This window comes from Rhinoderma darwinii, chromosome 6, assembly GCF_050947455.1.
Source record: "Rhinoderma darwinii isolate aRhiDar2 chromosome 6, aRhiDar2.hap1, whole genome shotgun sequence".
NCBI lineage: Eukaryota > Metazoa > Chordata > Amphibia > Anura > Rhinodermatidae > Rhinoderma > Rhinoderma darwinii.
In genome coordinates this window covers 118686276-118710202 of record NC_134692.1, presented here as the reverse complement: position 1 = coordinate 118710202, position 23927 = coordinate 118686276, and the positions used below count along the sequence as shown (strand labels likewise).

At 40.3% G+C, this 23927-nt stretch overlaps 1 protein-coding gene across 1 annotated transcript; it reads left to right on the top strand.

Annotated features, from left to right (window-relative positions):
• Positions 1–2910: 2910 nt before the first annotated feature.
• LOC142655698 (protein spinster homolog 1-like) lies at positions 2911–22632 on the top strand. The gene is made up of 12 exons (XM_075830174.1): positions 2911–3133; positions 4428–4493; positions 5015–5151; positions 5482–5633; positions 5992–6061; positions 6349–6491; positions 6578–6730; positions 8151–8340; positions 17514–17579; positions 17818–17916; positions 18500–18671; positions 21390–22632. Exons 1-12 carry the CDS (start codon positions 2932–2934, stop codon positions 21392–21394), a joined length of 1455 nt encoding a protein of 484 aa, XP_075686289.1. The 5' UTR covers positions 2911–2931; the 3' UTR covers positions 21395–22632.
• The last annotated feature ends 1295 nt before the right edge of the window (positions 22633–23927 follow it).

Genomic DNA, 23927 nt, shown 5'->3' with positions numbered 1-23927 from the left:
AAAAAATTGATGAAAAATGAATTTCTGCAAAAAAAAAAAAGAAATTTGAAAATTTCACGTCTACTTTGCCTTAATTCCTGTGAAACATCTAAAGGGTTAAGAAACTTTCTAAATGCTATTTTGAATACTTTGAGGGGTAATGTTTTTAAAATGGGGTGACTTATCGAGGGTTTCTAATATATAAGGCCCTAAAATCCGCTTCATGACTGAACTGGTCCCTGTAAAAATAGCCTTTTGAAAGTTTCTTGAAAATGTAAGAAATTGCTGCTAAAGTTCTAAGCCTTGTGATGTCATAGAAAAATAAAACGATGTTCAAAAAACAATGGCAATCTAAAGTAGACATATGGGTGATGTTAATTAGTAACAATTTTGTGTGGTATTACTATGTGTCTTACAAGAAGATACATATAAATTTAGAAAAATGCTAATTTTTCGCTAAATTTTGGTGTTTTTCACAATTAAATACTGAATGTATCGAGCAAATTTTGCCAGTAACATAAAGTCCAATGTGTCACGAGAAAACAATCTCAGAATCGCTTGGATAGGTAAAAGCATTCTGAAGTTATTACCACATAAAGTGAAACATGTCAGATTTGAAAAAATTGGCTGCGCCCTGAAGGCCAAAACAGGCTGCGTCCTGAAGGGGTTAATGTCATGTGTGAGGGGGTGACGGTAGAGGCCCCCAGGTGGTGGATGCCTTGGGTTTATCTACTGTATAGGTATAAATAACTGGACTAGAAGGAGGAGAGATGGTGTAGAATGACAAATGTGTAATAATATATAGTATTATATGTACAAAGATAGGACACATGGCGCAGCACATACATATACATGGAGGAATGTGGTGCAAACTGTCAGTACATGCTGGGAGTTGTAGTTTCATAGTAGCTGGATAGCCACAGGTCAGAAAGCATTGATACAGATAGAGGCTGTTTGTTACTAGTGACACAGGTTATATAAGAGGGCAGATCACATTATTGTACAGTAGTCATTTAACTGAGCCCCATTGTTTATTAACACTTACATCACAGTGGCCTCAACTCCCATGTCACAAAGCGATGATGTCACAAAGCGATGATGTCACAAAGAAATAGAATGAGAGTGAGAGTGAGAAAAGAGAGAGATTGTGAACGCCGTCTAGTGGAGAGAAAAGTATTGGTGAGTACCCAGTTTATTCCATTTATTACACTCAACAAGGCTGATAAGACTTTTCCTGCAGATTATTATGCACCTTACTCCCCAGCCGCACATCTGATTCTACAGCAGGTGATTGGCACAGCTCTGCTGCATGGTCATGGGCATCATATGAATAGAGGCATATATATCAATGTGACACCTGGGTGCTGTAAATTCAGGGGAGGAGGTATTGTGTGACGCATCCCACCATTATCTGCGTGGGATATGGAATTATCGTTTGAACAATAATCATACAGTAAAAATCATTCAATAGGATACTAACAAAATCTCACAGCTGCCAGATTATCAGACGTTCTGGATTATGGAACGGTCATAGTTAAAGGATTGTTTTATCAAGTAAACCTTACCGATAAAAAGTCGCCCATATGATCAGCGGATCGCCACGGGTCTCGCCGCTGGAACCTCAGGGCATATGGATAGAAGTGGTTTTGATGAGACAGCCCCTTTATAATGTTCAGGAAGACAGCGCAGTGAGACCCCAAATACGCAGCTAATGTTAGTCTATGAGTTTATGTACAATGACGTGTATTTCGCTGGTGCGGTTTCTTTGTACAATCTATGTAAAAACAAAATTCAGCATAATTCATCAGATCCCATATGAAAGCCGTTTCCCCCATAGTGCCTTTCTCTGTCAGACGGCGTATGGAGCAAATCAGAATCAGTATGGAACCAGTACAGCGACCAACACAGAGATCAATTTGTCTGTATTCCTCATCAGTATAAAATGATGTATTGGTTCAATATTATTATTATTATTATTATTATTGTATTTTTTATTTAAAAAAAATAATCCACGGTCGTGTTTATGACGCCTTGGGCTGGGTTCACACAGAGTTTTTCGACGCGGAAAAAGCGCCAGAAAATGCTCCAAAAAACAGTCGAAAATGCTTCCCATTGATTTCAATAGGAGGCGGAGGCGCTTTTTTTCCCGCGAGAAGAGAAACCGGCTCGCGGGAAAAAGAAGGGACATGCTCTATCTTCACGCGTTTACGCCTCAGACATCCCATTGTCATCAATGGCAGGCAGAAAAAGCTTATTTCGCTGCGTTTTATGCCCACGACGCACAATGGCCGCGGGCGAAAAACGGCGCGAAAATCGGCGTGCAGGCAGAGGAAAATCTGCCTCAAACTTCCAAACGGAATTTTGAGGCAGATTTTCCACATGGAAAAAACTCCATCTGAACCCAGCCTTAATGTGATTAGATAATATGGCTGCTTTATTCCAGAAACAGCGCCACTCCTGTCCATTGGCTGCTTCTGGTATTGCAGCTAAGCCTCATTCACTTAAATGGGGGTGAGCTGCAATAGCAGACAAAGACCATGGACATGAGTAGCGCTGTTTCTTTTTAGAAAGCTGCCATGTTTTTCTAATCACCTACAACCCATTTAATCAGAAATCTCAACATTGGTTCTCTGTTCAATCTTTTGGTTTTGTGAGATTCCATATTATCTATCAGAATTTCTCGGATAATGTGACGCTAATGGTATAAGGGGGAATTTACATGCAGCAAAGTTGTTGTAGAAACTTTAGCAACTCTCCCATTCATATAAATGGGTCTTGCAGAAATCCATATTCTTGCTGCAGAAACAATCAGATAATTGGAACTAATTGGCAGCCAGAGAAATTCTTACAAAAAATCTGTTGCATGTGAATATACCCTGATGGTAATAAAAAGTTATTAAATATTATGTCCCTTTCCCATCTCCAGAGTTTACAGTCTCAGAGTCTGTGAACATGGCGTCTTGCCATGAGAACATTGATGAGGAGAAAGGCCTATTGGCTCCTCCATGTGAGATAAACGAAGACGATGGCGAAAGCCCCAGCGCACAGGACGTGCATGACCGAACTGGAATCTCCTACACACGCTCCATCATTATTGTAGGGATTCTCTTCTATATAAATCTTATATCCTACATGGATCGGTTCACTATCACTGGTAAGTGGGGGGGGGGGGGTACTTACATTGTTTTCAAGGGGGTTTATCAGTGCTGTAGCTGAGGAGGTACCTAAAATAACAGCACCCTGAATCTCTTCATATCATACATGAAATCTATTTTAAAGGAAACTGCACAAAACATAGAGTAACTTACATGAATTTTGCATTGCTGTTTTACATAGGGACAGGCGTACAGTCACTAACACTCATAGGGACAGTCAGGGACAGGCGTACAGTCACTAACACTCATAGGGACAGTCAGGGACAGGTGTACATTCACTAACACTCATATGGACAGTCAGGGTCAGGTGTACAGTCACTAACACTCATATGCATACCTCCCAACCGTCCCAGATTCTGCCTGGGGATTCCGCACCTAGAGGGAACCCCTGACGTCACTGTCCATATATGGACAGTGGCGTCAGGGTCAACTCCTGGAGCGGAATCCCCTGCCAGAGCATTGCCGCCTGCATCCAGCATAATACCCACCCCACACCTGCAGATGCACTTCCCTCTACTTCCTTGTGTAAGGCAGCGCTGCCATGGCACCACTCCCGACTGCAAACTGCATGCCTCTTAGCTGCTCCTTGCACATCAGCCACTGCACTACAGTAGGAAGAAGCAAGGTCTGGGGAAAGCTGCCGCATCACTGGGGAACTTAAAAATACATGAAGGTACCATCATGTGTCCATATCTGTGCAAGTTCTTGCATACATTTGTGCCTTCAGGATTCATTGCATATCACGGTTTTGTTGCTGTTTTAGCCATAATTTATGTGAAAAAAGGAGATTTGCAATAATACCTGAATGTGTGAGGTGCACGGCTGTGCACGAGTGCAGAGCTGGGGGAGGCTCAATTGCCGTTTCCTGCAGTCCTTGCAAAGCGCCGCCTTAGGGAAGGTGCTTATCTCGTCTAATGGATGGTGCAGCTCAGATTATATACATTTATGGCATATTCATAAGATATATCATAAATGTGGGATTGGTGCAGGTTCACAATTCTCAGAGGGAGCACTTCCTATAAACGGCAATGGAGATGTCTACGGAAGTTAGAGAAAGAGCTGAGCGCTGCTTGTTTGATTCTTTCCTTAACCCTCATAAACTTCAATGGAGCTCTTCATTACAGTCTATGGGGAGCACTGCCTTTGTGAATTGCAGAACCCCTATTCTTCTGATAGGTGAGAGTGCCAGAAGAGCTATTGTAACACATCTACATACAATGTGGATAAGCCATAAATGTGTATAATGGGAATCCATGCATTGTCTATAGTGACATCTCTCTTTTTTTCTGACAGGGACGCTGCCATACTTACAAAAATCATTTAATATGAAAGACAGTGGATCTGGCTTGCTGCAAGCAGGTAGATATTAACATAAAATCTTATTCTGTAAGTCACCTGGAATCCGCCATTTTAGGCGCTAAACCAATATTCTAGAGAAGGTGACCAATCTATTCACTGGAGTCTCATGATCTTACTGACACAAGGTTGTGATGTCATCAGTCTCTAGTGAAGAAATAAGATTCAGTCAGGGGAATGGACAGCTGATGGACGTACATAATGGTGCCTGCTGTGAATGGGCTGGGGGTCTGAGAACCGCAAAATAGGAAACCAGATATACTACATCAATTTCACTATAGGGCAAAAGGTGTCGCACAGTGAAGCTTTACATTAATGAATGAGAGGGGGAGGGGAATAACTAAAGTGGGGGATGGGGAGTGAGGTTTAAATGCAGGATTTAATATAATTTGTCCATTTAAAAATTAATTTTATTTTGATTTTCATACTCCAGTCTTAATATAAAGAAGGTTGGAGAAAAATGCACCTAATGTATAAATGTCGGGACTCTTCCTTTCACGTCTTCTCTGTTCCTTCTCTTTCAGTCTTCCTCTGCAGCTTCATGTTGCTGGCTCCAGTATTTGGATATTTGGGTGATCACTGGAATAGGAAATATCTACTATGCATTGGTATCACCCTCTGGTCAGCCGTCATCCTTGGCAGCTCATTTATTCCTGATGAGGTAACATCCTGAGTTCATTATTACTGGGGTTTTACGGGATTATCACATTGATGGCCTATCCTTCTTCCAATGACGTTTATGTGACGAGATGTAATACCAGGTACAGCCACCCTTTCGGACAGGCCGCTGTGCCTGTGTAAACAATGGAAGAGACACATCGCTCACAAGAGTGCCACGGCCCTTCATTGTGATTGTCTGTGGTCCTGGAGTTCAGACCCTCACTGACCAAACATTCATTGTTTATCCTAAGACTAGGCCATCAATAAGAGTCCCAATGTTAAAGATTTACTGAAGATTTTCTGAATGATTATTTTTTTTCCTCTTCCCCAGTATTACTGGCTGTTTCTGCTTATGCGAGGATTGGTTGGCATTGGCGCTGCAAGTTACTCCACCATCACCCCCTCCATCATCGCCGACCTATTTATAGCAGACCAGCGCAGCCGCATGTTGTCCATCTTTTGGACTGCTATCCCCGTGGGCTGGTAAGTCTCCTGTGTAAACACATAGAATCCAGTACTTATGACAAGAGGTCCTCTGAATATTTAAAAGGACCTTCTAGTATAGATGTAACTGAGTTTGTATATTGGAGAATTGCATGATCTGCAGTTTACATATAACCCTATGACTAGCATAATTGATCTTACTGTAAAGACTATTGTGATTTCCTGCTATCACTTCACATTGTTCCTGATCACACCAAGATCAAGGATAAAAAAAAGTGTCTAATATATATAATGTGTGCATATGTTTATACTGTTAATATGTCTGTATATAGTTATATTTGTGTGGAGATTATGGCCCATTCTTAACTTTAAAACTTCTTCTTTTTTGCCTATTAAGTGGCCTTGGATACATCATGGGCGCTAAATTGACAAGTGCTATTGGTGGTGACTGGCACTGGACTTTGCGGGTAAGTGAGAGAATTGCGGGATTCCTGCAGGCAAACAACGATTTCCCTGTAAAGTCTTATTATTGGAATTGCTCTCCTTATCTGCTGCATCGATGAGCAATAAGTAGGGCACTTGGTTGCAGTTCCAGCTCTCTGAGTGTCCTTCAGGAACCTATAGACAGTCCTTTATGAACACTGACATATGAGTGTTTGTTTTTTTAGTCATTTCCTATTTTTCGTTTCTTAAATCTGGTTTCAGTCACTTCTATTTATATATATAATATACAATGTCTCCTTCTTCTGAACAGGTCATTCCGGGTCTGGGGATTATAGCCGTCCTACTGCTTCTCTTAATTATGAAGGAACCATCCAGAGGAGCCGCGGAACAGAATGGTCAGAAACACACAAACAACAATTCTTGGATTACAGATGTGAAAGCTTTGCTGAAAAAGTGAGTGTTTTCTGTATAGTGATGGTTGTCGCTGGCTTTACCCCGTGTCTCTTGTGTCACTTACATTTCTCTCTCTCTCTCTGTAGCCCGAGCTTTATGCTTTCCATGCTGGGATTCACAACAGTGACATTTATTTCCGGCTCCCTCTCCCACTGGGCTCTATCATTCTACAAGCGGGCCCGGGTCCTCCTATACAGAGGTGATCCATGTCAGACTGTAATATGTCAATCTGATGACAGGTAAACGCTTATTTACTGGGTGTGCCAGGAGGTTGTGAGGGGGGCTCTCTGCCATTATGTCCATACTCTTCTCTTCTTAACCTGACTTTTGGGCAAGGCTACACGGTGAAGGGTCAGGGCTCCTGGTAGAAGTCTTATTATAGGGTGGGTTCAGACGTGGTGCGTTACATGCAGATTTTACTGAGGATTTGCTTCAGATTTCAACATTTGCATTGCTAAGTGTGAAATCCACAGTGAAAATCCACAACATTTCCCCAACATGTGATTGCAGTACATACAGTGTTGCGGATATTTATTTGCCAAATCTTCAACAAATCTGAAATCTCCCCCTATAATGTATATAAGACTGCTACATGACTGTCTGCTCTATACTGGCAAGATATTTAGGATAGGTCCATAGAGAGCCCTGTCTGTATCCTGTTGGTACAACATACATATGACTAATTGTTCCTGCAGGGAGCGCATATACATATTCCATATATACAGGTTAGACATGATTAATCAATCCTGCAGGGAGCGCATGTACATATTCCATACATACAGGTTAGACATGATTAATCAATCCTGCAGGGAGCGCATGTAAATATTCCATACATACATTTTAGTCATGATTAATCAATCCTGCAGGGAGCGCATGTAAATATTCCATACATACAGGTTAGTCATGATTAATCAATCCTGCAGGGAGCGCATGTACATATTCCATACATACAGGCTAGTAGTCATGATTAATCAATCCTGCAGGGAGCGCATCTACATATTCCATACATACAGGCTAGTCATGATTAATCAATCCTGCAGGGAGCGCATGTACATATTCTATACATACAGGTTAGTCATGATTAATCAATCCTGCAGGGAGCGCATGTACATATTCCATACATACAGGCTAGTCATGATTAATCAATCCTGCAGGGAGCGCATGTACATATTCTATACATACAGGTTAGTCATGATTAATCAATCCTGCAGGGAGCGCATGTACATATTCCATACATACAGGTTAGTCACGATTAATCAATCCTGCAGGGAGCGCATGTACATATTCTATACATACAGGTTAGTCATGATTAATCAATCCTGCAGGGAGCGCATGTACATATTCCATACATACAGGCTAGTCATGATTAATCAATCCTGCAGGGAGCGCATGTACATATTCTATACATACAGGTTAGTCATGATTAATCAATCCTGCAGGGAGCGCATGTACATATTCCATACATACAGGTTAGTCACGATTAATCAATCCTGCAGGGAGCGCATGTAAAGACATCTGCCATTGAATAAACTTTAGGGACTAAATCTTTACAAAGATGAAGATAGTTGGAGTAGTAGTCATACTCAGATTCTTTAATCACCATTTATATCCAATTTTGTATAACCCATTTGTTGACCTCTTTAACCCCTTTCTTTGCAGTCAAATTTTTGGAATGATCACTATCATCACCGGAATCGTGGGAGTTGGAGCTGGCGTGGAAATAAGTAAAAGGTTCAGGAAGGTCAACCCCCGAGCAGGCGCATTAGTCTGTGCTTGCGGAATGCTTGGCTCCGCCCCTTTCCTGCTCTTGGCCTTGACCTTGGCAAGATTCAGTCTTGTGGCCTCCTATGTAAGTTGCTGATGAACAGCTTGTTGTGATTGATGTTTTTCTGTTAATAATATTAAAAAGGGTGAAGAAAGCAAATAAACAAACATATAGTACCTGTAGATACATATATACAAACGTATAGTACCAATGTCAGGTCCGTATTTCACACCGAATAACCACCTCTGTAAATTGAAAGCTGAAGGCATGCCTGGAAAGAAGTACACCACACAAATGTCTGAGGTACAGCTTCAATGTCAGCCAGGAAGAACTGCCCTTTATTCAGAACAAAGAAACACACACAGAGAAGACACATGCCCCTCCCTATAGATGTGTGACTTGCTTGAATTCCATTGGCTCTTCTGCTGTAACTTTTGCTATACATTCTTCTGCACACTCCTCTTTGCATTCCAGGGGGCGGTGTCTTCCATAGGTGTGTCCGACATGAACAAAGAACTTGTTATATATATCAGTATATTACACAAAGAACTGAAATGTATATACATATATGTGAGGATAATATTTTTCAGACAATATACATAGTAATGATCCCTGACAGTCCCCCCTAAAAATATTATTACTCTATCCCTGAGTCTTGCCTAGCAACCTACCACTGACCACTCGAACCAGGCGGGTAGGGGTTTTGGATTTCTTCACCAGCTTGAGACGAGCTACTCCTGATGAGTAACCCCCCTTTGTACCTGGACTTCCAAGGTGTCGGAGTGGTCCTAACTTTCCCTATTCTCCTCTGGATACAGGATGGTTGTCTTGATATAATCTACAAACCACTGCTGGTTGTAATATATATATATATATATATTAATCCGGTCTACATTTTTATTAACAGTAATAATTGTCGCACTGTCACTTACTGTCCTAATGGGACTTTTACCCCTGCAGATATGACAGGTCATGGGCAGCACAGTGACCTTCACATAAAACTCCTCAGATTGTAATTTGCAGCACCGTGGCATATTTACACACATTATAATTATAAACCTCAGACATTATAAACAATAGGGCCTCAGCTAATAACATAATGCTATCACCAATCTCATGCTATCACCCTCAGGTCTCGGGTCCCATCAGTTCATTGCCAGTCCTGTACACCATCGTCTTCTTCTTTTCCTGTCTTCTGCTCTTCACTGACTGTCACCCTCAGGGTAACCCACACAATTGTGGAGTCAGACTACGTTGGTGTCCAGTGGGGGAGTTATTATTACCCCCTCCTGGTCACTTACTTATCAAAACACTCGATCCTGCTGACGGATTCACTCAGGTCTTTGGTCTTTACTTTGCTGATGTCATCAGGACTTGGTTTGGTCCTTCTCATCTGTCCGACACCGTCTCCTTTAGTTTACGTCATCAGGCTGTACATAGCACCTCATGTTGTGAGCCTGGGGTGAGATCCCACGTAGGCGGATTAGTGGAGTTGTATTGTGACTATCAAACCCTCCGCATCTGTACTCTTCCTCTGGCAAGTTACTTGTCTGGGCGGCCGCTTAGAATTGTGACACTGCCGTCAGTTCATGATAAACGCGTTGTACTGGCTCAGGCTGTGCCTGCCGCATCTCAGTGATGGAGTTCATCATATTAAAAGTCTTCTAGTTCATGTTTACTGGCACTTGCTGGGGACCCCCAACTCTTGTCAATTGTTAAAATAAATACTAACCTGGTGATAACATCATCCGCGTACACTATAAACGTTGTTCTAAGTACATACAATAATGTCAGGCCCCTAAATGACATCAAACACCTTTATATAAGGAAAAAACTTCTCTGTTACAATGGATAGGGCACCTAGAATATGTGTAACTTATTGGGTACATTTCATTTGCACTTGGTGATACCCTTTCAGCAGGATTTGTACCTTGATCTCAGCTGATTGCCTGGAACATCTCCACCTCACAGAAAGATACACAGATTCCACATGTTTATCTGACAAGCGTCTTAAACCTATTTTTCTTACTCTAATCTGGTTCGTTCTACCTGGGAAGGCCTCTCAAGGTCGGTTCTCTTCGTGGGAGGCGGGTATGATAAGGTTGGCACCGGTCTGCCAGGACTGTTCTGTAGGCAAATCAAACAGCTCTAACAGAATTTAGCAGCGACAGCTGTAAAACCTGGGACATACCAATTAGATCTTACCAAATCGATCCTTGCAGTCTTGGGGCATATGTGAGGTCATACACCATCAATGCAAAAGCCATCAAGAGTGCCTTGGGGGGTACCGGTTTACCTTCCTTTATCCATCCACATTCTGTCAGAATCTGGTTCTCACGCCTTCCGCTCCCAGTTGGACTCTTCCTGTGGAGAACAAGCTTTTTCATTGCATAAACATTAATTGATCTTAATCAGATAATTCAATTGAAGAAAAACATCAACAAATAGCATCTTTACATCAAACGTTCACACTGGTCAGTAACTAAAACTTACAAACTGATTCTCCTTCTTTATATACATATCTATACTTACACATATACACTGCACAGAATTCTCTGCTCTAAAATTTCCCTTTCACAACAAAAATAAAAATAAACAAATAAAAATGTTTTCTAATGGGAATATTCCACTTCTGTACCTTTTATCTGACGCATGACTCTAATAGTCCAATGCTAAGGCTGGTCCAGAACTTTACATAAAACAACCTCAGTATTTAATATTCCCACAACCCTTCTTAAATACAGTTATTAAACAAACTAACCTTGGGACAATGTCTAGAGAACTGCTGACATCTTATCATTGTACAAACACCAGTTCAATACTTGGGATAACATTGTTCCCCTGTCACTTACACACAACGTCTGTAGTGGGGAAAATACAGGCCGGGCTTCAGGCCCCCCGAGAGAACAGGTCTACACACATGAGCACTTTGTCATACACTTCTACCTCGGGTAGTTGTATGTTCTGCAGTCGCTGGGACGGGTAATCTGGCCGGGCTGCACTTTTCACAGGTACCTTTGCTGTTTTACCTATGTCATGCCGTGCGCACATCATGCCGGCTGCTACAAACCTAGTGGTGGCATTATTGTATCCAGGGACAAGCCAATTTACTGACACCTGGCTGCATATACCCTTGTTGTCAGGTCTGTCTTCTCTCGCTCTCTCAATTGGCTTACCCGATGATCCAATAAAGTTCCTACTACCAATGGGCCCATAATTGTGGGCGATGCCAAAAGCGTACCTAGAGTCAGTGTAAATGTCGGCCGTCTTACCTTCTGCCAGGTTACAAGCCTCAGCGAGCACCTCCAGCTCCGCTCCTTGAGATGAACAAGAAGGTGAGAGTGGTTTCTGGGTAATTTACCTAGTGCCTCGTATCCCGGCTTGTACATACTGTATAATAAAATATCTCTTTATTACAAATTTACATTAAAAACCCATGTCACATATAGATAGAACATCTCAAAGGGGTGGCGTCTTCATCCTCTAAAATAAAACCAAATGTTATACACTTCTCCACACTCATCTGATAATCACGAGCACTTTGAGAATCTCACTTTTATCAGGTTCTGCAAATACTTGATTAATACAAAAACAAATAAAAAGAAAACATTCCTAAAAACTTTACATCAAATTAACAATGTCCAGACAATTTTTGTTTTGCCTTCCCCCTCATCTTAATCCATAAAGACTCGTGTGAGTGACGTCACCTCTGCCTCCTGTGTAAATTTGCTGGAGGGGGATGGTCTCTTACAAAACCATCTACACAAACCTCAAAATGTAGGTTACTCTCATACACATTTAATCTGGATTACTCATTGGGGTCTCTTACACATTTTTAGATCTTCTGAAACCAAATTAATTAACTCAAAACAAACCAAAATTGTACCTGATCAAACCAAAATTGTACCTGATCAGTTCCTTCACCCTTCCCCCCTTTGTGGACTCTGCGAAAGTAATGTAGCAGAGTTCAAAACTACATCTCAACATAACAAAGTCTGGCACTCTATCTGTGCGGCACTAGTTTAACCCCCTGTAATGTTCAACAGCCTGAAACAAAAATGACTTTTTCCTGACGAAAATACATTTGATCTTTACAATGACATAACTCATGTGTGAAATCAAAAACAAAACAATTGTAGTTAGTTATTCAATAAAACAAAAAATATTATCTCTGATAACATTAATTACTGCAAACCAATAAACTGTATATAAAAATAGGGAACGGTGGGGGCACATACATTTCCAGAACCCCGTGTCTCACAGTATCTAAAGTTTAATAAATCTGAATTATCAAAACACATGAAATCTGATCACATCAGAACACATAAATATCGTAACTTTTATAACCAACAGCGCATGCGCAAAAGAGAAGAAATGTATTTCGGTTTGTACACATTACATATATATATATATATATATATCAGCAGTGCATATTGAAATCCCTTTGTCTCATCAGCCCTGCAGACTGCACCCAGTCAGCCCCCCTCCTCCTCCTCCCAAACACAGCACACTTTAGAGGGGAGGGAGGGGGGTCACACACTCAAAGCTTCTCACAACTTCTCACAGCTTCTCACAATCTTAACACTTTCAATGCCGGCAAAACAACATACGTATCTGCAATCATTCATCACACCATTGTATAGGAATTATCTACGTTAATGTTTAACCATACAATCTGTCGGCCACCATCTCTATATTATGATGACGTGTTGCTTCATCAGTGAACTAGACTGGAACTTCTGTAAATAGAAAAAAAACACTACAAATGACAAAATTAACAAGGTGATTATTTCATACTGATTTGGTTGGGCCGGGCGTGGCCACATCAGGGGCAGGGGGGGGCAGCCTCTCCCATTGGAAACACAGTGCGCAGCTGTGAAGGGGGGGGGGTGGTTTCCCACCCACAATGAGGACACACTCAACATGAGGTACGGACGCCATTACCGGGCGTTGGCTGGTCCTGTTTTCTAATACATACAACATACAATACCTTTCTTATTCCTAACTTCCTCTTCTGCAAATCCCTCTAAAGCACTTTCCATCAACTTACTACCTTCCAACTTCCCTTTGTTCTCCAGAATACCTTTTGCCCAATCTGCGGCTTGGAGCCGCCCTCCTCTATGGATCCCACACACTTCCATCAATTTCTTCATTTTACGCACGATCCTGGAGATTTGAATATGGACCGTAAACCATCCATTCTAACAGTCTATATTATACACGTAACTTATATAACAATTTTCGATCTGCAACTCTTGGTCTGGCAGGAAATAATATAATTTCACAGTCTCCAACGCTAAGTCTCGCCGAAATAGTATCATCTCTAGTCTGCAATGTATTTATTATTACATCTCGCTAGAATTATAAAAATCTTTAATTAGACTCTCAAAAATATTCAATTAGACTCTCTGGCCTCGCTGGAAATATTAAAAATTCCACAGTCTGCAGCTCTCTGGTCGTGTTATATAACTTTATCTATTTAGACTCTCTGGCCTCGCTGGAAATATTAAAAATTCCACAGTCTGCAGCTCTCTGGTCGTGTTATATAACTTTATCCAGTCCCTAATTACCCAGAGGATGGTTAGTCGGGCGCGACTAGGGTCTCACAGGTTTTCAACCTCACAGCGGAAAATATCACCTCTGTCGCCTGAGATAATCCAGGAAATCAACAAAAGGGTTCTACAGATCGCTACAAGACTGCCCACTAACACAGATAAGACGAAGATTTATAAAATCAATTCGCTTACCGTGTTATTGCGGAGGTGATCAAATTCCTTCAGTGGGCAACTTTGAGTCCTCTGTTTCACCCTGTGATTGTCGACCGTCCGGATTTTGATTTTTCCTCGAGTGAGGTCCCGGCTTCGGCACCAAATGTCAGGTCCGTATTTCACACCGAATAACCACCTCTGTAAATTGAAAGCTGAAGGCATGCCTGGAAAGAAGTACACCACACAAATGTCTGAGGTACAGCTTCAATGTCAGCCAGGAAGAACTGCCCTTTATTCAGAACAAAGAAACACACACAGAGAAGACACATGCCCCTCCCTATAGATGTGTGACTTGCTTGAATTCCATTGGCTCTTCTGCTGTAACTTTTGCTATACATTCTTCTGCACACTCCTCTTTGCATTCCAGGGGGCGGTGTCTTCCATAGGTGTGTCCGACATGAACAAAGAACTTGTTATATATATCAGTATATTACACAAAGAACTGAAATGTATATACATATATGTGAGGATAATATTTTTCAGACAATATACATAGTAATGATCCCTGACACCTGTAGATACATATATACAAACGTAGAGTACCTGTAGATACATATACACAAACATATAGTACCTGTAGATACATATACACAAACATATAGTAACTGTAGATACATATACACAAACATATAGTACCTGTAGATACATATACACAAACATATAGTACCTGTAGATACATATACACAGACATATAGTACCTGTAGATACATATACACAGACATATAGTACCTGTAGATACATATACACAGACATATAGTACCTGTAGATACATATACACAAACGTATAGTACCTGTAGATACATATATACAAACGTATAGTACCTGTAGATACATATACACAAACGTATAGTACCTGTAGATACATATACACAAACATATAGTACCTGTAGATACATATACACAAATATATAGTACCTGTAGATACATATACACAAACATATAGTACCTGTAGATACATATACACAGACATATAGTACCTGTAGATACATATACACAGACATATAGTACCTGTAGATACATATACACAGACATATAGTACCTGTAGATACATATACACAAACATATAGTACCTGTAGATACATATATACAAACTTATAGTACCTGTAGATACATATACACAAACATATAGTACCTGTAGATACATATACACAAACATATAGTACCTGTAGATACATATACACAGACATATAGTACCTGTAAATACATATACACAGACATATAGTACCTGTAGATACATATACACAAACATATAGTACCTGTAGATACATATATACAAACGTATAGTACCTGTAGATACATATACACAAACATATAGTACCTGTAGATACATATACACAGACATATAGTATCTGTAGATACATATACACAGACATATAGTACCTGTAGATACACATACACAAACATATAGTACCTGTAGATACATATGCACAAACATATAGTACCTGTAGATACATATACACAAACATATAGTACCTGTAGATACATATACACAAACAAATAGTACCTGTAGATACATATTCACAAACGTATAGTACCTGTAGATACATATACACAAACGTATAGTACCTGTAGATACATATACACAAACATATAGTACCTGTAGATACATATACACAAACATATAGTACCTGTAGATACATATACACAAACGTATAGTACCTGTAGATACATATAAACAAACGTATAGTACCTGTAGATACATATACACAAACATATAGTACTTGTGGATTCATATACACAAACGTATAGTACCTGTAGATACATATACACAAACATATAGTACTTGTAGATACATATACACAAACGTATAGTACCTGTAGATACACATACACAAACGTATAGTACCTGTAGATACATATACACAAACATATAGTACTTGTAGATACATATACACAAACGTATAGTACCTGTAGATACATATACACAAACGTATAGTACCTGTAGATACATATACACAAACGTATAATACCTGTAGATACATATACACAAACATATAGTACCTGTAGATACATATACACAAACATATAGTACCTGTAGATACACATACACAAACATATAGTACCTGTAGATACATATACACAAACATATAATACCTGTAGATACATATACACAAACATATAGCACCTGTAGATACATATACACAAACGTATAGTACCTGTAGATACATATACACAAACATATAGTACCTGTAGATACACATACACAAACATATAGTACCTGTAGATACATATACACAAACATATAGCACCTGTAGATACATATACACAAACATATAGCACCTGTAGATACATATACACAAACATATAGTACCTGTAGATACACATACACAAACATATAGTACCTGTAGATACATATACACAAACATATAGCACCTGTGGATACATATACACAAACATATAGTACCACCTGTAGATACATATACACATACATATACCTATACTTAAAACTGTATATACCTGTGGATACAAATACACATCCAAATACACAGCTTTACATACACATACTTGTAGATACAAGTACATAAAGATATACCTTTACATACAAACAACCGAGGTGTAGCCAGGTTTTCCTGCATGGCAAAGATATCGTTTGGCCCCCCCAGTCCCCAAAGATTAACTCTGTTTGACTCGCCCCTTTCCCGTACCAATTATTGTAACCTTTACTTTTTAACACTGTTTTATTTAACTTCCACAACAATAATAAAGGTATGTACACACCAGACGCTATACAAGTATACTAGTATATTGTGTCATATGTACATACATACCTATTTTTATTGTTGCTCTAGTTAAATAAAAAAAAAAAAACAACGTTATATTACATTAGTTGGGAAGGAGGGGCACGGCAAAAAGAATTAGGCGTCACCTGGTGCCAAACTGAATCTTTGCCCTGCGTTCAACTAACACGATAAGGGTCCACAATGTCAGGTCCAGGAACAGTGAGGAGCAGGGGCGTACATATAAATCAGGGGGCCTCAAAACAAAAGTTAGAATTGTGCCCATACCAAAAAATAAAAAATAATTCCCCCCTTAGTTCTACCTTAAGGACTAGACTCCAAGTCCCTTTAAACCCCCTACACCCCGTCCCCACAAAGAAACCTCTCTCAGTTGATGAAAACAGATAATTGCTGCTGACAGAGGCGCTCTGTGTACGGGGCGACACAGCAATCAGACTGTTACTGCTCAGCCAAATTGGCGCCCCCCCCCCCCAACTTCTGTCCTAATTGCACAGGTACATGCCCCACCTGGCTATTCCCCTGACATACAGTATATACCACTGGATACCATACACATCCAAATACACAGCTTTACAAACACAAACACACACACATATTAATACATATATACTGTACATTATTATCCAGTGTAAGGTCTATAGGCAGGTTTATTGCCCCCCTGTGCAGCACTTGTGTTCAGGGTAATGGATAAACACTTGTACTCTTCCCCCTTCACCATCCAGTCTTTTCTGAATGTTTTCTTTTCACTACAGATTCTCATCTTCATTGGGGCGTTGTTGCTGACGCTGAACTTTGCCATTGTGGACGACATCCTCCTGGTGAGTGATCATAGCTGAAATGACATTTATTTAGGCTTTTCTCTGTTTTCCTGCGTAGTCCATGAAATGCCACTGACTCTACAATAACTGCCAGACAAGAGACGGAGAACATTATAAGTGTGGACTGCGCTGTTTGCAGATATTATAATGCAGATATTTGGTCCCTTTGTCTGGCTGCCATTGTTGAGTTAGGGTCAGTAACATCCTTCTGTCTACTCAGAATGTCCTCTTGTTTTAGAGTGTTGTGACCCCCAGAAGACGCTCCACAGCGGAGGCCTTACAAATCATTGTGTCCCACCTGCTGGGTGATGCATGGAGCCCATATCTCATCGGAGTGGTAAGTATTAGTCACATTATCTTCCTAATGGGTATATGAGAAAAGTCTTAGCCTGACTGACCCCCAGTGTGAACAACACACAACAGGCAAACATTACACATGAAGCAGACAGCACTAATACAGTACGCAGACACCAAGCAGACATTATCAACATTATCAGCCCCCAAAAATCATATAGTACACATACAATGCCAATACAGCACCGATAGTATACCTACTCAGCATATAGACAGAACGAAGACATGAGATAGAGCAGTCATACCACATACATACAGCACAAATACACCAGAAAATATTCTTACCCTGCCATGATAATCTTCCTAAGAAAAAAACATGCAAAACTCTTGCCAATAAGTAAAACTGGGGCTAGGAAAGTTTTAACCAGTGCTCCTCATGGGCTGAAGGTCGGAAACTCCTCTGCTAACTATGGTGAGGAGTTTCCTCTTGCCACCTCCTACCATGTGCTGACACCAGATTTCCCGAATAGTATCCAGCATCTACTGTCTGGGAAAAATATATACACTTATTGTGTTATTTCTCATAATTCATCTTACATAACAATGTGTCGTCTTCTTATCCTCAGTTATCTGACCTCATCCGCAAAGGGAAGCCGGAATCTGACCTATTGATGTTTAACAGCCTGCAATATGCCCTCATGGTCTGCGTTTTCGTATCCGCTATTGGAGGAGGGTTCTTCTTGGCAACTGCCCTCTTTCTTGAGAGAGATCGAAAGAGGGCAGACATAGAGTCCCAAGGTATGTTCCCTGTCTGTATGTGTATGTTCAATGTTTACTCATGCCCCCTGCAGAATTAAAGTGGAGATCCACCAGTATGGTCAGAAAATGTAAAATATGGACTATATCAAAATCTGTATATTCTGCTTTATGGGATTTTTGATTGATTGTAATTTGTCTGACAATTTAGTCTTGTGTAAATACCTGGGACGTCTCAGCTCATTAACCCCTTCCCGCCGCAGCCCTTTTTCAGATTTTCATTTTAGTTTTTTCTTCCCCACCTTCCAAAAGCCATAACTTCTTTCTTTTTCCGTCGATATAGTCCTATGCGGGCTTGATATTCGTGGAACGAGTTGTAGTTTTTCGTAGCACCATTTATTGTGCCATATAATCTACTAAGAAATTGAAAAAAAATTATTTGTGGGGTAGAAAATGAAAAAAATAGCGATTCCTCCATTGTTTTTTGCGCGTCGTTTTTACGGAATTGACTGTGAAATTAAAACAACATATTAAGTTTATTCTGTGGGTCAATACAATCACGGCGATACCAAATATATATAGTTTTTTTTATATTTTACTGCTTTTACAAGTAAAAACCTAAGTGTAAAAAAGAAAATGTATTTTGTGTCGCCAAATTCCGAGAGCCATAACTTTTTTATTTTTTCGTCGATTAAGTGGTATGAGGGCTTATTTTTTGCGCGACAAGCTGTCATTTTTGTGTACATGCGACGTTTAGATCACTTTTTATTTTATTATTTGTTGGAGATGAGGTGACCAAAAACTAGAGATTCTGGCGCTTAATAGGAGCACAAAGATGGCAGACCTGGTGGCCTTCATTAGGCCCCCAGGCAGCCATAGCAACCATCGCCCCTACGCATTTGCGTTGCGGGGGTGGGGGCGCGATGAGCTGTTAGAGGCGGTCGCCTCCCTCTTTCTAACGATTCAAATGCTGCGGTTGGTATTGACCGCACCATTTAACGCGTTAAATGAACGGGACCGCGCTCGAGCGCGATGCAGCTCGTTACTCTGAAGTGTCGGCTGTAACATACAGCCAACACCGGCATCGTATGGAGTGGGTTCATTCCGTGGAACCGCTCCATACTTCCCCTACCCGATATTGGCGTATGGATAAATCAAATGTCGGGAAGGGGTTAATACTAGAGTTCCTAATGCTTATTAACAAGTGAATATCTGCTATTGGTCCAGGGTGCAGGAAGATTAACCCTTCTGCAGCCCGGGTTTTTGGACATTTTGCTTCTAGTAATCTAAAATTTTCACTCTTTTGACATGTATAAATAAAACCTAACTTGCAAAATAAAGTCTCATACTAAACCCTGATGCCTATATATTTTGTAAAAGAGGACACCTGGCACATTGTCAAACTGCTTTCCTGAACTTTATGCACACAGGCACCGTCGTGAAATTTTGTGTCAAAAATGCATAAAATTTATATTTGTAGCTAAAGGTGTGACCCAAACAGAAAATTAGATGCACCACACGTCTTAAAAATAAGAGTTCAAGATGCGCAGAGTTCAAAAATAGCATTTAGGCCTATGTCTAGCTGGACATATCTTAATAAAATCACCAGAACTGAAGAAACCAACAATATGGTTTTCATCTGGAAATGTAAAAAAAATAACAACCTATAAATTACAGGGATGTAACACCTTGAAAAGTTAATGCACCCCAAACCCTATACATTGCCTGAAAGCAGATAGCCTGACTATGGCAATTGTCTTGACGTGCTGTCTACAGCCATATCTATCTTCAAAAAAGGTTGTGCTCTAAAAAATGCTGAAACAGAAGTTATGCAATATTTGGCTGTCATCCACATATGTGTTATAAATGTATACCGTACACAGCAAGCAACTTATATGATACCATAATCTAAAAAAAAATTGAAAGCGCATTGCATACCATGAACAAAAATATAATGTATACAACCAATCACCTTCATGCAACTTTGCATCAAAGAGTGATTATAAGCATGCAATAAAATTTAACTTTGCACTGTACTGTACTCTGCAAAAACTGTAAGATGTGAGTTCAAACATACCACACATGTCTATGTCCACAGGTGCGTGTGTTAAAGAAACGCCAAAACAGCAGGAATGCGCCAACCAATTTTTTCATGAAAATTAATTTAGGGATTATATAGGTACAAAATTATATAGGTACATCATTTTTCTTTCCCCTATACAAACTCTAAGGGTGTGTCCAATTTTACCCCCATTTTAAAGAAGTTGCTGCAAAAACACGCCATTTTTTCACGATTTTGCAAAATTTGCGGCACATACACAAATTGACAGCCACGTGTGAACACACACTGAATCTAATCAATAATCGCAAATCCCTCAACCTAATCTAATACGTTTTTTAGTGGAAGTAGTTGAACACGAAGCCATTATGGTGATTGTTAGTGGGTGAAAATGTCTTTACTGACTGATGGAAGTTTTTTTCCATCTATCAAATATGTTTTATTTAATAAAATACATAAATTACATAGCTTTAAAGATATCAAATCTGAGCACTGATTGGTAATATGGGCAATAAGGCCAGACTTCATCTTAGACAGTTTTGATGAATGAGGCTCATAGGTGACGTTGATAGTTCACAATCTGTAACTTCTCTTGTTATTAACCATCTAGTGTTGTAAAGTAGAACAGTATTACATGTGAATGATCTGATAATGTATTCCTACCTCATCAATCTTATTATTTTGTTTTATCTCCACAACAGGATGAAGCATTCGGACATTTATTTATACCATGCCTCAAGACCAGAACATTACATCTTGGATTGTCCATGGCTGCACTGGTTCTAGGAAACAAATGACCCTTGCCTAAATCACCACACAAACACAGATATGAACTAAAGAAAAGCATCAATATTTTGGAGCTCTAAAGACTTTCACCATAATGAGCAGCAGGGCTCTGCTTTGCTCAAGACAAAACTATAATGTTTCCAAACAACCAAAAATGGATTCTCCGCATGCAGAATCAAGGACACCAGACAACATAAAGTCCACATGTATGCAAATGGCAGGATACCAAGCAAGTTGGCAGTGGTAGTCATGACTACAAAGCTGCCATTGCCTACCCTGTTACTGATTCCAGTGGTTGAAACATTATAAATACTACACCGACAATTGAGGAAACTGGACCTAGAGTGTTTGCAATTCCTAAGATTGCATTGAGGAAGAAAACGAGACCAACATCAGACTCATTTATATGGAGCTTTCACTGACTTCTTCCCCAGAAAAGCATCCCAAGGAATTTGTACAAATCTCTTTGGAGAAAAGACTACCAGCAAACTTAGGTCTTCCTCAAAGGACATTTTTTCTGTGCCTGTGGCTCAGCTGAGTCACAGTGCCAACCTGGACTTGACACTAATATTTGGACTACAGATCCAAATCCCTGGAGTCCTTGTGAAATAACCTCACAAGGAAGAACAAATGTATCTGCCTGTGGCTCGGCTGAGTCACAGTGCCAACTCGGACTTGAAAAATCTTTGGACTGCAGGACTGTATTCCAAACAGAGCATTTATGTTGCAACAAATGATGGTGCCTGTGGCTCGGCTGAGTCACAGTGCCAAACGAGACCCGGAGTCTTTGTCAAATAACATCGCAACAAATGACAAATGTCGCTAAACGAGACCCGGAGTCTTTGTCAAATAGTCTTACAAAAAATGACAAATGTTGCTGCCTGTGGCTCGGCTGAGTCACAGTGCTATGATGAGTTTTACCTACCACCAATGGCAACTACCAACATAAATCCAAAACAACGCTTGCCAATCTTTAATAACCTTCATCTTCATTATACCAACTAAAGAGACTGCAGTTATATACCATCTTTAGATGAAAGGATGAATTTCAAGACCATCATGTTCATGACTGCTTTTAATACTCTTACAAGTGTACCAACTTTATGGAAAAAATGTAATCATGCTATTTTAATAAAAGCATATATAAGTAGCACATTATTATAGTATACTGTCTTTACTTGCTGGTTTATTACACATTCTGGATTATTAGATGTCTATAGGGAAATGCTTCTGAAAGTTATGAGACCTATAAAAGGAAGAGTCAGGATTGAAATGCAGAAATTGTCTAAAAATGTGTTTGTTCCACAAACAAAACGTAACGGAGTTGCAGCTGGCCAAACAACAGTTCTAGTACAAGATTACCTTTAATAGTCCAGACAGTAATGGAGGCTCGGCACGGATGAACTTGTAGACGTGGTGTATATCAGCAGGCGTGACCGGTGGCATAACACGACTCCAACAGGTTAAGGCGCAGGATAGATATAGCACGGGTTATAGGATACAGGTAGCAGGGCATGGGAACAACGAGAACAGGATAACACTAAGGGACCATTTGCTAAGACTAACATGGGTAAACACAACAACGCTCAGGCAATGAATGAAAGGGCAGAGCCCTTTTTATAGTCCAGCGTGATCATGGGCTAATTACAGATTTTCCTCATGTGTGTGTACTGGCTCTTTAAGGCCTGGCACGGGCACTCTACGGGGAAGTGAGTGCTGGCGCCTCTCAGGAGGGAGATGCCGCCCGGCACTTACTTGTCCATGGCCGCATTCAAACACCAAATTCATAAATTAATTTAGAACCCCAAACCCCATAACTACTTTAGACCCCAGACCCCTAAATTACTTTAGACTCCAGACCAGAGGCCCAAATTAATTCAGTCCTCAGAACAGACACCTACATTATTTCAGACCCCAGGCCAGACCCCTAAATTACTTCAGACCTCAGACTATTACATTTCGATAGACTCCAGACCAGAGCCCTACAATACTTCAGACTCCAGACCCCAATAGAACTGGGTTTAGGGGGCTCCGTTCTAGAGATAGGTGCGGGTCCTAGAGGTGGGACCCGCATTTATCTGACATTTATGGCATATCCTGTGAATATGCCATAAATGTCCCTGATGGGAAAACCCCTTTAATCAAATAGATAACGGACAATTTAAAAAATAAATTGCAGATTTTGTTTAGGGATGGACAATTGCCCCCATGACCCCTTTAACCCCCCTCCCCCAGACTCAATAATATGACTGTGCAGTCCCTCAAAAAAATCATTGTAAGTTAACATTTCAATATAATTTTTTGTCATGGAATCCATATATAAAGATATCTCGGCTCAGTATTTGCTTCCTGTCTTTTTGTTTTGGGATGTCCCCAGGCTCAGAATCTGTAACTGCAGGAGCAAATTGAGAATCTTCATGGTCCCCATACAACCCAAATTACAATAGTTTATG